Below are 12,145 nucleotides of genomic sequence, written 5' to 3'. Positions count from 1 at the left end.
TTTTTTTTTTTTTTTTGTTAGGATTTGGGCTTGTATTCCTTGAGGATTCTCTGGTGTCTAATAGAAGGTGAGCAGTAAAACTTTCCCCCGTTAGCAATGCTCATAATTTTTCACTTTGTTTTCCCAAATTATGGAGGTATGTGATGTCTTTGCACTTAGTCTTCAGTAAATTTGGCTGAAATTTCTTCCTTGGTATCTTTAAAACCTTTTGACCAAAGATGTATGTGTGTAGAAACAAGTGTAAATTCCTTCCATAAGAAAGCAGATTCTGAAGTAGAGGATGCTATCTATTTATTTTACGTAAGAGCAGGAGCTTTACTAGTTTAAGAAAACCTTTAAAGCTCGCCTTCTTTTATTCTTATATGTATTCTTTTCCTTTTGCCTTTTTTAATGGGTTGATTCTTACCCTTGCAGAAGACTGACCAAGAAACCACTATTCCTTATCGATTGGGAGTGCCTATTGAAAACTCAGCACCGAAAAACAAAAGGTGTAAACTAATCCCCACTGAGAAAATGGCTGTAGGAGGTACCTCTGTGAGTGAAAATGCGACTGAGACCACTGAAGCAAGATTAATGGAAAATGACACTGAGATTTCTGAAGAACACAAGTGTAGAAGTATGTCAGGGAAAATAACTAGTCCTTCAGACCATGCCGGTGCTTTATCAGTTTTCAGGAATACGTGTTTGAGTGCAGGGGATTTCACTGAAATGCTTCAGGGGGAGGCAAAACAACAGACTACTGAAAATTTGAAGCTGATCTGTGAGGTAGAAGAAAGCCATAAACATGTTGAATTACTAATGAAAGTTGAGCAATTAAACTCGGAGCTGAACTTTCAGAATCTACCATTAGCTCCAAAGGCCTCAGCTTTTGCAGAACTGGAAGAAGCTGCTGTAGTTGTCAAGGAAGAAAACTGTGGCATACAGGAAATACTGGAATCAGTTTCTGTCATTAACCAGCAATTATCTCTTACAGTAGAAAAAGAACCTGAGAACATAAATTCTGAGCTGGAGGTATATAAAGTTAGATTCCCTAATACAGCAGACACATTGGATGATGTAGAAATGATGACCAAGAGAGATTGTCCTGACCAATTTCTTGCAGCTGAAAATGAACAGAGGAGTCCTAAATCGGAGGAAGGTAATATTGAGAACCGTGTCTTGTTCATAGAGCATGACACTGAAATGCTTCAGGCAAAATGTCGGCAATTAGAAAGGGAGACTGAAGTTAACCTGAAAACTATTCATGGCTTCCAAGAGCATCTTGTTTCAGTCACAGCCGAAAGAAACCATATTAACCAAGAACTGAGTACTTTGACTGAAAATAAAAAGGAACTGGATCAAAAGAAGCTACAAAAGAAATTGAAAGAACTGGAGTCAACTAAGGTAGATTCTGCTGAATTCATTAGAAAGTTAGAGGGTGAAGTGAGGACACAAACAAATCTGCTTGAAACTGCAGAATCTGATGTAAATCAGTTGTCAAATGAAAAAGAACATCTTCTGCAGAAGCTGCAAAGTTTGGAAAATGATGTCGTGTCTTTCACCTTGGAAAAGGGAAAACTCCAAAATGAAGCAGCAGATTTGAAGAAAGAGAAAGAGCTGATTGTGAGAGAGTTGAAAATAATGCAGAGTAAATTAAGTTCATCAGAAATGGAAAATTCAAAGTTTTCCAGATATTTGGAAGGCTTGTTAATGGAGAAAAGTGAACTTGCTGCTAGACTCAGCTCAGCACAGAACGAAGTAGACCAAATGAGACATGGAATTGAGAAGCTGAAAGTCAAAATTGAATCGGATGAGAAGAAAAAACTCCACATTGTTGAAAAGCTGAAAGAGAGTGAACGGAAAGCTGACTGTCTTCTTGATAAAATTGAGAGGCTTGAAAGAGAATTGGAGATGTCAGAGAAAAATCTAGAAGATGCAATTATTCAGTTGGAGACTGCTAAAGCAGAGGCAGAAACAGTGGCAGTGGAGATGGAAGAGATGACTGAAAAGCTGAGATGTTTGAACTTACAAATTGATGTCCTCACCTCACAAAAAGAATGTTTGGCTAAAGATTTAAAAGAAAAGCAAGAAAGAATCCTTGAGCTAGAGGCTGGGAATCTGACTACAGCAAAACTGTTGGAAGAAAAGGAGGAAGAAAAGCTGCAAATCAAGGAAGAGTTTGAAAATGCTGTGGCATTGCTGAAATCTGAGCTCAAAGATAGGAGTGAGAAATTAGAGGAGGAAGGAGATGCTAGAGCAAAAGAGCAAGTCTTGATTAACCAGGTGGCTCATCTTGAGCAAGATAAAACAATGCTGTTGCAGGAACGTCAGGAATTAAAAAATGAAAATATCAGATTGGATCAAATGAGGGAAGAACTTGCTCATGAATTGATGCTTTGTAAACAAAAACTCAGTGAAAAGGTGCAGGAAAACAGTGATCATGAAAAGGTGGTGAAAGAAACAGAGGAACTGTCTGTACACCTGACACACATGCACCATGAGCATGAATATTGGCAACAGGAAAAAGAAAGGCTGCAGAATTTGGTTGCTGAGTTGAAATTGAAGGAGCAACATTTTCCTGAGAATGAAACCTTTCCGGATATCCTGAATGTTCTAAAAGTGTCCTATAAGAACCTTGAGAAGGAACTGGAATCTACACGTTGTGAAAAGAGCACTTTATGCGAAAAGGTAACACCATTTCCTTTAGCATAGAATTCCCTTTTGAAGAGTGAGGATAAAGTGTCCTCCGGGATTAGCACTTCCTTAATAAATTATATCTTATAATAATTTTATCCTTTACAGTAAGCATCCTATTTTTAAAGTGTTTTTAATGGAATCATGAGTTTGCATTCCAGTTACAGGGCTGTAAAGCATGATACTGTTTTGTGTAGTGTGAATGGGAAGGTTGCTTGAAAGGAGGCAGAGAAGTTTAATCAAATAATGCAGGGTAGTTTCCTCTTTCCTTTAGAAGATAAAGAGAAAAAACAAATTAGCATTGGATAAGTGAGCTTTTATATCAAGAAAAAGTACTTTGGGAGCTCAAAGGAAAGTGAAACAACAGTTGGACACTTAACATGCAAGAGCAGCATTAGGCTGTTGTGACTGTTGCTCGGAGTTACAGCAGCTACGGGGAAAAAAATAACCCATTTTAAAATCTGCCTTGTTGTATGTAAGAAACTTCTTTGGAGGTCATGACACGTGTAATTAAAAATAACTCTGAAAAATTTCATTTCAGGTAAATGAACTGATGGAAGGTCATAGTGAGCTGCGAGTCAAGCTAAGTGATGCTGAACAGAAGATTTCCAAACTACTGGAAGAATTTACCACAGAAAGAGACAAGCTTGCTGAAGAAATACAACTTATTCAAGAACATTCAGAAAAGAACAAAGTTAGTTACTCCATGTGTAGTATTTCTGAGTTCAAGGCCAGATGCTGAAGCACAGTAAATGTGTGGAGGTTGGTCAAGGGAGCTGTGCTAATGTACAGTATCAGATCAGGCTTGATTCTGTTGTTGTGTTAAGGAATTTGGGTGGGAAAAGAAAGGAATTGTCAACAGCTTTGGGAAAACCTGTATGGCAATACAGGCCAACTGTCCAAAGAGCAGTTATAGAAGTGGGTCAAAATGAAAATGCTTAGTAAGTTTTGTCATCTTAAAAGAGGGAGAGGAAAGTGACCCTTAGCCTCCCAAGTCACTCTCACAGGGACCAGTGTTTAGAGGGATTAAGCTTTGATTTTGGCAGTGCTGCTTGATTTAAGTGTTGGCAAACTTGCACTGGCCATGCCCTGCAGATCATAACATTTCTTTTTAGAAGACCCTCCTTCACCTTGTGTTCTGCCTTTTGCATTCAGATGTTTCATTCTTTAATCACAGCGTGTTTAGCCACTATTAAATACTTTTTTCTTACCAGGTTGGTTTTGGAAATTAAAAGATGTTTCAGATGTAAAGTCAAATAGTTTAATGGGTCAACTCTTTCTCCATTGAGGAAATTGTAATAGTAAAGGATGTGCTATTACTGTTTACAGATTCAGCTGCATCAGACTATGTCAGAAAAAAATGAACTAACTAAGAGGTTGGGGATGGTCCAGAAAGAACTACAAGAAAAAGAAAGTGAAATGAAGAGAGAAATATCAGAACACAAAACCAGATTACTTCAAGCAGAGAAGGAGCATCAGGATGCTCTGACAGAAGCAAACCGAAAGGTAAACAGAAAATGGGAAGAATGGTGCAGTGAGTTTTTAATTCTGTGTATTTTACAAAATTTTGCTGATCCTGTTGCAAAAGAAATAGTCTTTGTTAACAGTGTTGCCAAACTCTCTATATACTTACCTTGGAACTCAGTAAATGTTGAATTAACTTTTTTCCGTATAGCAAGCAGGTGAAAGGTAAATGTACCTCAGAACACTGTGTTAAGTGTATATAGAATTTACCTATAAAACAACAGTATGTTTTAGTCCAGGAAGTAGTTGTTTTGATAGGAATGGGGAAGAAAGATTAACCTTTTCAGGATATAAGGGCACATTTGTTGGAAATGCATTTGTCAGCCATGCTGCATACGAAGACCCATCATCTTTTCCGCTGACGTATCTGTCTATAACTATGTACTTGAGGCCAGTAGGACACAGGCAAACAATTTACTATAATTATTTCTTAATAATTTTAATTCTTGTGAATATAAAGTAAATTTAAAAGCAAGTTTTAGTAAAATACAAGGGCTTTCTAATGGTAGACTTCTTAGAGGCAAGATTCTGGTATTCAAAATGTATACTGGAGACAAATTGCTCTTTCAGCTTTAAACTCCTCAAAACACACAGAGCAGATTTGCTGTGGAATTCCTGTGGGCTGTGATATGCTCCTAAGTACATCTTTAAATTTCAATTCAATGTCCTTTTTGGTATCATAGTAATTAGGCACATGTTCTTTCTCTAGAATGAAGCTGAAATTGAGGCCTGTCAAGATAAGATGAATTCACTGGAGCACTTTATCAGCTCACAAAAATTGGAAATTGAGCATTTGAAGTCAAATAAAGAAGAGCTGAATAATTCCCTTAAAGAAGCTAAACAAACATTAGGAGAACTCCTAAAAACTAAGGTAAGAAAAAGATGTAGTAAAATAAAATAGGATTGGGAACCAGTGCTCCAGAGCTTTGGCTCGACTTTGATACTGCCTTTGTTTCATTAATGAGAATATAGAGCATGGAGGAAACATTGTTAGTGTTGATCTACAGTAGAAAAACTCTGCTATGTACACCACAACTCAGATCACCTAGAGCTGGTGTAGGTGATCCTCAATACAGCAGTCTGTCTACACTGAACATTGCAACTGGATTGTGGCTAAAATACACTCAAAGAGGCTTTGCAGTGCCTCTATTTTCTGTTTGTGTATTACTTAGAACATGGCATTTTTTATCATCAGTCTTAAGCATTAGTCTTGATACATTGATTCTTGAGAATTTATCAATTCTATTTTAATAGAATTCTCATGATGTTTATTAACTAGTGTCATTTTCTAAATGACAACTATTGTCCCTGATCACAGAATATGAGCTCCACATACTGTGAACAGCTGATAGCTGGGAACAGTTCTAGATGTGCTTAGTTTGCTTTCTAGTAGAACAGGAGAAGTTTAACTGTCCCTGTTACTGAGTTTATGTAAAATTTCCCTTAATTTTTCTTATCTACCTTTTCTGGTTTTTTGGTTTTGTTCTGCTTCTGTCTGTGTTTGACTGCTGGCTCCAACTCTGTTGTCCAACTTCAGGAATGAGTATCTCTGTAAACGTACTCTTAAATAAAAATAGTCAATTAAATTTACTTGCAAGTAAACACTGAGTTGCGATACGTTCACCTTGCTCGTCAGTTCTTTATTCCATAGGGCCCCCCACTGTGGGGTTAATTTGTTTAATACCAGCAGTCCAGTGATACAGAGGACTATAGGATATGTGCTAGTGACAGAAAACATTACCCATGGTAGTGTAAATGTAGAGTGTACAAGGCTTCCTCTGTGCTCACTGTGTGGTTTTTGCAGGCAAGTCAATACCAAGCCACATGAGCACAGAGCAGCCCAGGAGCATGGAAGTGGGTGGAAAGGAATAATCTGCTGCTTCTCAGAATAGTATTGTTGAGCTGGAGTTTAGAGTGCAAAGCAGGCCTGGCTGATCTTGCCTCTGTGGTAATAAGATGCAACAGGGATGAAGAGTTAAGGAGACTCAAACTAGGAGGGGGCACTTTAAAATTTAGAGTGTTGGTTTGATATTTGTTAATGCTTTGTTAAGTCACATCAATGAAGTGATAGTAGGTAGAAAAAGGGCTTACTGCCTCAAGAGTTCACAGGTAAAATGCTAGTCTTGACATCAGTAATCTGAGTATTCATAATTTGTTAGTATACCTGAAGAAAGTAAGTCTCCCTTATTGGTATTTGAATTCTTGTTTTTTCTGCTGAGTTAATCATAGAATCACAGACTGGTTTGGGTTGGAAAGGACCTTAAGATCATCCAGTTCCAACCCCTTGCCGTGGGCAGGGACTCCTCGCCCTAGACCATGTCGACCAAGGCTCTGTCCAACCTGGCCTTGAACACTGCGAGAGATGGAGCCATCAGTAAGAGGACTTTCTTTTCCTGCAGTAAAGGAGCTGCTACAATGAGATTGTAAGGAAGCAAGCAAACAAGTATATGTGACAACCAAGCTCTATATGTGACAACCAAGCTCTATGGCTTATTTTGCATAACAGTTGAGCTTCCATTTGGCATTCTAATGTTTAAATGGAAGAATTATGTTCCTGATGTAATAACTACATTTCTTATTTTGTAGGCTGATAATATTGACATTATAGTTCAACAGAAGAAGGAAAATGAATTTGCCCACAATGAAGTGCAGCTGTGGATGAAATCCTTTAAACAGATGGAACAGGAAAAGGAAATGTTGCAGAAACAACTTGTTGAACGTGATGAACTATTAAACAAGAAAAATCTAGCTGTGACAGAGTGTAAGAAAGAAGGTAACTAAATCTAGATTCAGTCTTGATGCTTTCTTAGCAGTTTAAGTTTGTAAAACTTTCTTTTCCCCTCAAATATCCATTTGCGTGTGCAGCTCTAATGCCAAGCATGCTTCTTAACTAGCATAAAAAAGTACAACTGCAAATGTGTTCATCTTCTTTTTCTTAAAGTATCAGAGGCAAGTCTGGATTATGAATAGGTATTTTAAATATAACATCTTTGTGTTTCAAAGTGAGCGAAGGAAGAAGGGGAGTGTTTTTCTTAATAACTGACGTTCATGTACAAATTCTTTTATAGTTTTCCAGCTTTCTCCACTGATTCTCATGCTTTGTTCTTTGTATTTTGGCTCATCTCATGAGATGTATGTAAATGATACTTAAATTTAGGGGCACAAACTGGAGTGTTCAGCAGTTACAAAATGACAGGGAAATGTTTGCCCATTCACTGGTCACAGATTCTTTGCAAATTGCGCATGTTTGTTCCCTATTTAATAACTAGGGAACAAACATAATACGTTATTATGTCCTATCACTGATTTTGTTATACACTGTCACCTTTTTTTCTTCTAGTGGCACAGTTACTGAACATGTATAATTCATTAAAAGATGCGTGACCATTCTATTGTAAGTTCTTATATATGCATTTTTATGTCAGTTATAATGATATTTTGCTTTTAAAGGTGCTGATGAGAATGCTGTTACGGAGGAAATGAAGTTAAAACTGGAAGAATTACAGGAATTTACAGAAGTGAAAACCAGAGAAGCAAATGAGAACTTGGAGAAATACTGTTCTCTTTTCGTTAAATATTATAAACTAGAGGAAGAAAATGAGATGCTAAAAACACAAGTCAGTTTGTTGAGTGCTCAGCTGAAACAGCCAAGTGATCTTGTCAGCACTCCTTTGCTGAATTCAGATAACTCACTAGCAGGGAGCAGTCAGTCTGTCAAAGAGGTGAGGGCAGCTGAAGATGCTACTAAGCGTTCATTTAAAAGGCAGAGACATGAAGACAACAGGAAAGATAAAGAAGAACCAAGATCCCCTGTGCCAGGGACTTTATCCAAGAAAAAAAGGAAGGATGATGTCTGTCAAGATCTGCTAGGGGTGGAGAGCACTGACAGTGAGCCACGTGGGCTTCCAGAAGTAGTGAAAAAAGGTATTCATAGAGTTTTATAAGGGCAAACGTCCTCTTGAGCGGAATGGGTGGGTTTTCTTCTCTTTTAGTTTGCTGGATTAGTTCTACTCTGGGTGAGTAGGTGACTGCACAAACATTTTTGGTGCCAATGGTGGAAGGTGAAAGTAGTTAATGTCAGATGTGCCAGTTAGTGCCAAGTTAGTGTTTGTGGAGCTGTAGTATTAGACTAGCATAATATGTTTATGTTGGTTTAATAATGACCATTCTGCTAAGAGTGAAATAGTTCTGCAGCCACAGCTTTGTAGTTTCTCCTTATGTATGTATGAGGGGCTAAGCATATACTGTGTAACAGCAACAAAGTCTTGTGATGGAAGACTTGCTCTGGTCATTTAAAAGCATTCTTTGAACCACTCACTGGAACTTACAGGAGAATAGATGTGGAGTGAGTCTAATCTTAAAGACCACAGGACCGGAGTGCTGGAGTACTGTGTTGTGATGGAGCCATGTTTGCTCCCTCCAGAGCCCCACAGTTCCTTCACTGTGGCTCCTGATGAAGTCAGAGGCAGTTAACAGCTATGTAGGGTCTGACTGGTCAGTGGCTGGTGGGGAGGGCTGCAGGGGGACTCTGAAGCAAGAGGTACAACCTCAGAGGAACTACAGTCAGCAGGTTCCTCTGTCCCTGAGCACTTGGGTTAAAAACAAGGAGCAGGATCTGACCCCCACCTCCTGTTCTCCATCACCTCACTGAAGGTGTAGTGTGTGGCAAGGTGATTGGAGGCCAGAAACTAGAGAGGAGAGGTGTCTGGAGGGAAGCTGAGTGTTTTCTTTTTGTGTGCTTTTATTTCTTTCAGTACTAGTATCAGTAATTTAAAATGTGTTAATTTCCAATACAATAGATCAATTAAAATTCTCTGAGTCCAAACTGTCTTGCCCTCAGCAGTAATACATTGCCATCTTCATGAGAACTCAGTTTCTTCCTACTATGAATGTAATGAAATTAGGTACTCCATGCAAGGTTCACTGTAGCAGAAAGCAACTGAGAAGATTGCACAAATCAGGGCTTGAAAAATATGATGTATGTTCATTATATTTTATATATTACATGTACCTGCTAAGTACCCCTTTATAATAAATGCAGTTGCAGTCATTGAAGTCAAGCCACGGAGATACTGAATCACCTTAAATCCAGTAATCCCTCCCAAAAGTCAGGATTTCAAAGCCTGCACGTTATTTGCATTTCTTTTTCTTACCAGCATTATTTTTCTGGAAATATACCTGTACTGAGGATACATGTGCCAGGTAATGTTTGACTTCTAGGCTAAATAGAGAAGATAATAGATAATCTATAACACTGTAGTTCTATGCAGAGAAAAGTATGAAAAATCAAGCATGTCACATCGCAATATTGTGTTCTGATTGAATTCTGGTAACACCACTACATGTTTATGTAATTATTCTCTAGACAATAATGTACCTGTAAATAAAAAGACCAAACACTGATTGAAAAACTTTGCTGTAGAATCACTGTTACACCTTGCCTACAGTTTCCAGGGCTTGCATATGTATTTTGGGATACCCAAGATCTGTTCAGCAATCTTTTTGATCCATTTTCTTCAATAAAACAAATCTAGTCTCCGCTATTTTTAGCCCCATTGTGAAAAAAAGAGGTGATCTGTTTGAGGAAGTGTAATTAATTTGGCTGGTTTTAATAAAGCTGCTTCTTTTTCAGGGTTTTCTGATACCCACAGTGGAAAGGTTAGCCCCTGCATTTTACATCAAACCACCCTAAACCTAAGAACCGGTCCCCATCTGGCTTCCCCAAGTGAGAAACTGCTTTCGGCTACACAAGAAGTACAGAAATGTAGACCAGATCATCTTGGTGAGCTCTCCTCTTCGACATGTGGTGGCAGCAAACCACAAAAGGTACCTTAGAACTATACATCTCGGTATGAAAGCTGTGGAGAAAACTAATACATTCATGAAATGTATTCATCTTGCCAAGGAAGTTTGAGGATATATAGGGTGGTAAAGATCATAGGTACTGAACCACTAAAACATGACAGAGGTCTTGACCACATTAGCAATCTGCAAGTTGTTTCCTTGGTGTAATCTGTGACTTCATAGGGAAACCCACCAAGTAACGTAGATTAAATACAGGTATATTTTCAGTTTCTTATTATGGATATTAAAGAGCAGATATTCCTTGTACTGTGGTTTCTTAGGTTTCAGAACATGTAAACAGCAAAACAATGAACCTCTGGGAGTCTGAGTTGAGGCTTAACATTTTCTCCTAACAACTTGTCTTGGAATCCCAGATTCAAGATAAGGTGTTCTTTCTAAGCTGGTGCAAACACTTCGCTGATTATAGAGAAATTTTAGGGCAGAAATAAATCTTTTGTTGTCTGAAATCGTCAGAGCTTTTAACAATACTATCTCAAGGCGAGCAATAAGAGAATAGTTGTTATATTTTGCTACTTGTTTACATGAGGGTTACACAGAAATATGCCACTCGATAAAAATTCTTCCAGTTTGCCAGGTTACACAGAAACATTCCCTTGTTTTGAGCTACAGCAGTGGGAAATCTGTAGTTTGAAGTGAGTGTAACCACTGAATGCATGTATGTTGTTTCAAGGGTTAACTACCCTACTTGCCGAAATTTGCTGCCTATTACAGATACTGCCTGGAGCTCTGTTTTATTGCTGTTTCATTAAGTGATGCCAATAAATTCTATTTCCACTCATTTATGTATATTTGCCAGTAATTTTAGAAACAAACTGAGGATGTTGCTTGTAAAGAACCTCAGTAGTTCAGAAAAGAAAGGAAGCCTTGGACACAAAAAGTTGTGTAGTAATCACCTGCCAGCTGGTGTAAGCTTGTTGTAGGCTCTCACTGACCATAGTCAAGGTTACAGCAAATAACAAACTATCAGTAATAAACTGGTTTTACTTCACCTGGGGGAGGCATTTCCCAAACAGTCCTCCTCGTTGCCTTAGCTTGTATTGTCTGGGTCTAAGGACAGGCTACTCCTTATCCTTTGCTATGTAGCAGACATTCAGATTTCAGGGTTGTTTTGTACCACCACCTGTGAATATGCCAAAGTCAACAGTTGCAGGAATTTGTGCCCGTTTCTCTTGGACACTGCTAGATATATGTGTACATCTGGTAATTTCTGGTGGAATTGCTCAGAATATTCTTTCATCGCTTGTTGAAACCATTAAAACATGTCGTTTCATATTTTATATTAATACAAGAAATTGTGTCTAATTTAAAAAGTGAAATAAGCCTCGTTTCCTTGTCTTTGACAGGCACTTGTAAGTACTTCATTTCAGACACTCGGTTTCAAACTGTTGCAAATTTCTCAAGGTGTTTAAAATGTGCCCTGTCGTTTTCATATGCAAATTTCTTCCTTTTCCTATGTGAATTTAATGTAGAGTTTAAATGGAGTGCTTTGACTGCACATCAGTTAAAATGTGAAAGCAGTGGTTTCTGTCCAGGTGTCAGCAAAAAAAGTGACAACTATGTTTTATGTTTCCAGAATATATACAGGAAAAATGAATTACAGATCTCAGTGCACAATACAGCATTCAGATACAATACGATACAGTCCATCATATTTGAAAACTCATGGCAGTCAGGTGAAGTTCCAGGTGACTGGAAAAAGGGAAATATAACCACCATTTTCAACAAGGGGAAAATGGAAGACCCAGGGAATTACAGACCAGTCAGTCCCACCTCTGTGCCTGGCAAAATCTTGGAACAAATTCTCTTGGAAAGCACTTGAAAAACAATGAGGTGGCTGGTGACAGCCAGCATGGCTTCACTAAGGGAAAATCTTGCCTGACCAATTTGGTGGCCTATGGTGTGGCTACAGAACTGATGGACAGGGGCAGAGCAGTTGGTGTCATCTACCTGGACTTGTGCGAGGCATTCGACACTGTCCCACATGACCTTGTCTCTAAATTGGAGAGACACCAATTTGATGGATGGACCACTCAGTGGATAAAAAACTGGCCAGATGGCTGCACACAAAGTGTTGTGGTCAACG

At 38.4% G+C, this 12,145-nt stretch overlaps 1 protein-coding gene across 1 annotated transcript in view; it reads left to right on the top strand.

Annotated features, from left to right (window-relative positions):
- The window catches only part of CENPF (centromere protein F, 350/400kDa), a gene marked incomplete at its 3' end in the record, with an annotated part of 38,676 nt that extends 28,653 nt beyond the window's left edge, over positions 1-10,023 (top strand). Inside the window, 7 exon segments of the mRNA XM_010021357.1 lie at positions 415-2,667; positions 3,215-3,367; positions 4,003-4,179; positions 4,907-5,068; positions 6,784-6,970; positions 7,648-8,121; positions 9,830-10,023. Coding sequence (XP_010019659.1) covers positions 415-2,667; positions 3,215-3,367; positions 4,003-4,179; positions 4,907-5,068; positions 6,784-6,970; positions 7,648-8,121; positions 9,830-10,023 — 3,600 coding nt within the window.
- Positions 10,024-12,145: the final 2,122 nt, after the last annotated feature.

The sequence above is a fragment of the Nestor notabilis genome, unplaced genomic scaffold (genome assembly GCF_000696875.1).
Source record: "Nestor notabilis isolate BGI_N333 unplaced genomic scaffold, ASM69687v1 scaffold8349, whole genome shotgun sequence".
NCBI classification, from domain to species: domain Eukaryota; kingdom Metazoa; phylum Chordata; class Aves; order Psittaciformes; family Psittacidae; genus Nestor; species Nestor notabilis.
This window is presented reverse-complemented; position numbering and strand designations above follow the sequence as displayed.